This window comes from Cyprinodon variegatus, unplaced genomic scaffold (assembly GCF_000732505.1).
Source record: "Cyprinodon variegatus isolate N-32 unplaced genomic scaffold, C_variegatus-1.0 Scaffold1210, whole genome shotgun sequence".
NCBI lineage: Eukaryota > Metazoa > Chordata > Actinopteri > Cyprinodontiformes > Cyprinodontidae > Cyprinodon > Cyprinodon variegatus.
In genome coordinates, this window is record NW_015151663.1 from 11,502 (window position 1) to 15,354 (window position 3,853).

The window sequence follows — 3,853 nt, forward strand, 5'->3', positions numbered from 1 at the left end:
ACCTCTACTCTATATTTATACATTCATGTAAATGAGGAGCTCCAGTTCCAAATGTCTTGGGAACTGCAAACGTTTCTTTTTTCTTTCAAATCACCAAGCATTAATAAGTCTGTTAAAATAAACTCTCTTTGGATGAAGATGTGATGTAATATTCACATTTTAATTTAACAGCCTATTATGTTTTAATGTGAATTTATTATTTGTGATTCATTAAGAATTACCTTACCTAACAACCTCAGTATCTCAAGGATTGTTTCCTCTAAATCATTATTAACATATAAAAAGAAAAAAAGCAGAGAAGGTCTGCAAGTTTATCATGAAGAAGAGGCAGAAAGAAGAAAAAGCTTTGTTTAACTGACTAAAAAAACAGACAAATTTTCCACCGTTTATCTATTTAGATGTATCTTAATGGTCAACTAAAAAAATCATCATATTAGAGACAAAGTAACCTGAGGCACAGCTACTTTCATTAACTTATATAAAAATACACAAGAACATAAAGTTTTGAATTACTATGAGGTTTTTTTTATTGAAAAAGAAAGCCGATGCAGCAATAATTGTCAAAAAAACATTATTTTTAAACTCTGCTTAGAAGCAAAAAAAATAAAGAAACAGATTATAGATGATTGTAGTCCTCTACTGTTCTTCAGCAGGACATCCTGACTTGTTGATGGTTTTCTCTGCAGTCTGGGAGCCCAAAGACACTTTACAGGTATAAACCTTGTTCATGTTCCAGTCTGATGTCTGGATGGACAGAGAACTGCTGATGTGGAAAGTCTGGTCTGGTCTCTGAACAGCAGTGCTGGTAGAGATCCCACTGGTCACTGGACTCCCACCAACCAACCAGCTCACATCTGCAAAAGGCCCAGACTGACTGGACAGACAGAGCAGAGTGGCTTTGTTGGACTGCAGCTCAGCACTGGATGGAGGGAAGACAGTCAGGACAGGAGGAGGGAGACTGGAGTCTGGAAGGACATGGAGGACATTATCAGATAACACATTTATTTATATTTTTTCAGCATTTTTTTATTGTCATTACACTGTCAAGAGTACAGAGTAACAAAATTAACTAATATAACCCATCACTTTGGGGAGCAGTGGGCTGCCATTGTGCGGCGCCCGGGGAGAATTGTGGGAGCGCACTACTCTAACCCACTAGGCCAACACTCCCCACAGCAGCAAAACATTATTAGGTCAAAGTAAAACAGTGTATGTTACAAAACCCAACAAACTCAACTTGAGTTATGTATTCAAAAATAATTGAAGCTGTTTAGCAGTTTTCCTTATTCTACTAAAGCAGAGGATTTGATTAACTTAAATATCCAGTCAGTAATGACATAAGAAACACCACAAAATTACGTCACCAAAAATATTAAAACCTTCATTATTCATGAAACTCTAAATCCAAGTGAATTTATGAACGGAAAGGGTATTAATTTACAATACATCTTCATTATAAATGATTAGTTTGTCAAATTTCTTTATCTGCATGGTTTATTAAAGATCTAAATTGATTTTTCTTACATTTAAAATTTTCTGAAAATGTAAAATACACAGTTTAAAATAAACTTAGGAAGTCTGGAAGAGCATTATAAACTTGAAAAAAAAAAAAGAATCCTATTGATATTAAACTGGTGAAAAAACAAAGTGAAAAGCAGATAATATGAAACCACTTGTTTTGTTTTTCTGAAACTATTCATTAAAGTTTCCGTAAAATAATTACAATGCTGTACATTTTTATTCCCCTTTTCTGATTTTAGAAGAAATGTTTTGATGTGTGTAGATTTCCTTTTCTCTCTGACAATGTCCAAGAAAATATATGTAACATTTACATTTTTTTTATATAATTCATTTCAACACTGTTTAATCAGTTGCAGTATTTCTGGACTTTTGATCAACGGAAAAGACAAAAAAAACAACAAAAAAACATCAAGACAAGTTATTTCAGTCTTCGTAAATTAATTAAAGGCTTGTGAAATGAAGCAGGTAATCACAAAATCCCCTTTTAAAGTAAATAAAACAGATCCTTACCTGTTACAATCAGCTTGGTTCCTTGGCCGAATACCACAGTGATTCAGTTTGTCTACATGGCCGTACAAAAACCTCCTGATTGTCTCTGATCAGGGAGTGGAACTGAAACCTGCTGAGACCAACTTTCACTGAAAACATCTCATTTTCTTCATCTGTTTGCTTTTATTACAAAACACAAACAATTCTCTTTAGACATATTCAAAGTACAATTTATTTTCTTTGTTGATAAGTGTGTTTTGTGAACTGTTGAATATTCATACATTTTATTAGTTTTAGAGTTTAGGTCTTGTGTTGGTTTTTGTCACACTGTGAATCACTGTGATACAGCTTCAGCTGCAGAGTCATCCCATGTCTGACAGAAATAAAGAGCAGAGTCTCCTGCCTCTGCCTGCTTAATAATAAACTCATAATCTATACTTGAGGTGGATTTAGAGTTGAATCGGTCTGAAGAGAATCCTGTTCCAAAGTAGAGTGCACTATAAGAGTGGAGAAAACTCAGAACATACTGAGGAACTCCACCAGGAACTTGTTTGTACCAGTTGACATAGTTTTCATCATATCTCTGAATGTTGCATTTTAAAACAACTTGTTGTCCTGTTGAAACCGTCTCAACAGGAGGTATCTGGGTCAGTGTTATCGCTGCATCAACATCTGGAAACAGAAGCAGGGAAAAGCATGAGTAAAAGGTTTGCATGTGAAAATGTCATCTTAGGGTCTCTAAGAAGAATCTTACATGTCAGAGCAGTGATGAGACTGCAGAGGATCCCCAGCATGATGTCAGTTTGTGGTGTAAAGATTTGGTTCTGTCCAGCTGAAAGTTGAACTGAAGAGAGAAGAGAATCAGAGGCTTATAAAGACACTGAGGAGAGGAGAATTGAGGGAGGAGGAGATTCATTAGACTAATATCTGAGATGTAATTGTTAAGCTGTCTTCAGTTACTGTGAAACAGAAATAAAGTTTCCTATTTATTGTAAGCATGGTACTTGTTCTATCACTCAATATGAAGTTTGCTTTGGTTTTGTATAAGAAAAAAAATACTTTTGCAAAAGGATAATGTATTTTTGTAATAAATCTCGCTGACATAAATTTTTGGGGGGATTTCTAAGAATATCTTTCTGAAGATGTAATATTTCAGCAGTGTTGGAAAAAGATTTAATTAGTGCTTATGACAAAATTCTGTAAATGTGAGCTGTCTTTATTTTCACAAAGGCAGATGAAGGCAGAAATAAAAGATTTCTGCACACTTCTATTTCTGGAAGATTTCACTTTTAGACAAATATCTATTGTAACCAGGAAGAGTGTTGCTTCAAACTAGACTTATTCCAAATTATACATGGATTATACTACTTATAAAATGTTTTGATATAAGGTCAATCTTGGATTTTAGCCCCTTTGATCATTTTCAGGATTACAAGCCTATGGTGTCAATTTCAGTTTTATATGGTTTTACTGGGAAGTACAACCTTGACAGGCCACCAGTTCCAATCAGGATAAGAAGACAGAATAAGAAAAGCACACATTTTCCATTCAGATTAAATTCTAAAACAGCATTGAAGCAGACAAGTTTTGTAATGACAATCAGATATATTACCATGTTATCTTAGAACTGACTACAGTTCAATAAAATCTGTATTTCAAGTAGTTTATTTTTTATTATTCAGAATTAGAGCAACAACTAAAAATTATATATTTATCTGTTCATTCTTTTTTCAATTAATCATTTAATAATTGAATGGGAGAGTGGCGGCCTAGTGGTTACGGCATAGAGCTTGGAAACCTGACCCCTTGCTCACACTGGCTCCGGTGCGGTTACCGAGCCGAC

At 34.4% G+C, this 3,853-nt stretch overlaps 1 protein-coding gene across 1 annotated transcript in view; it reads right to left on the minus strand.

Annotated features, from left to right (window-relative positions):
- Window positions 1-636: 636 nt before the first annotated feature.
- The window catches only part of LOC107102140, an 8,630-nt gene continuing 5,413 nt past the window's right edge, over window positions 637-3,853 (minus strand). Inside the window, exons 3-5 of the mRNA XM_015401320.1 lie at window positions 2,346-2,591; window positions 2,032-2,066; window positions 637-965 (exon numbers count right to left, since the gene is read on the minus strand). Of these exons, the coding sequence (XP_015256806.1) occupies window positions 637-965; window positions 2,032-2,066; window positions 2,346-2,591 (610 nt within the window). The remainder of the gene's footprint in view (window positions 966-2,031; window positions 2,067-2,345; window positions 2,592-3,853) is intronic.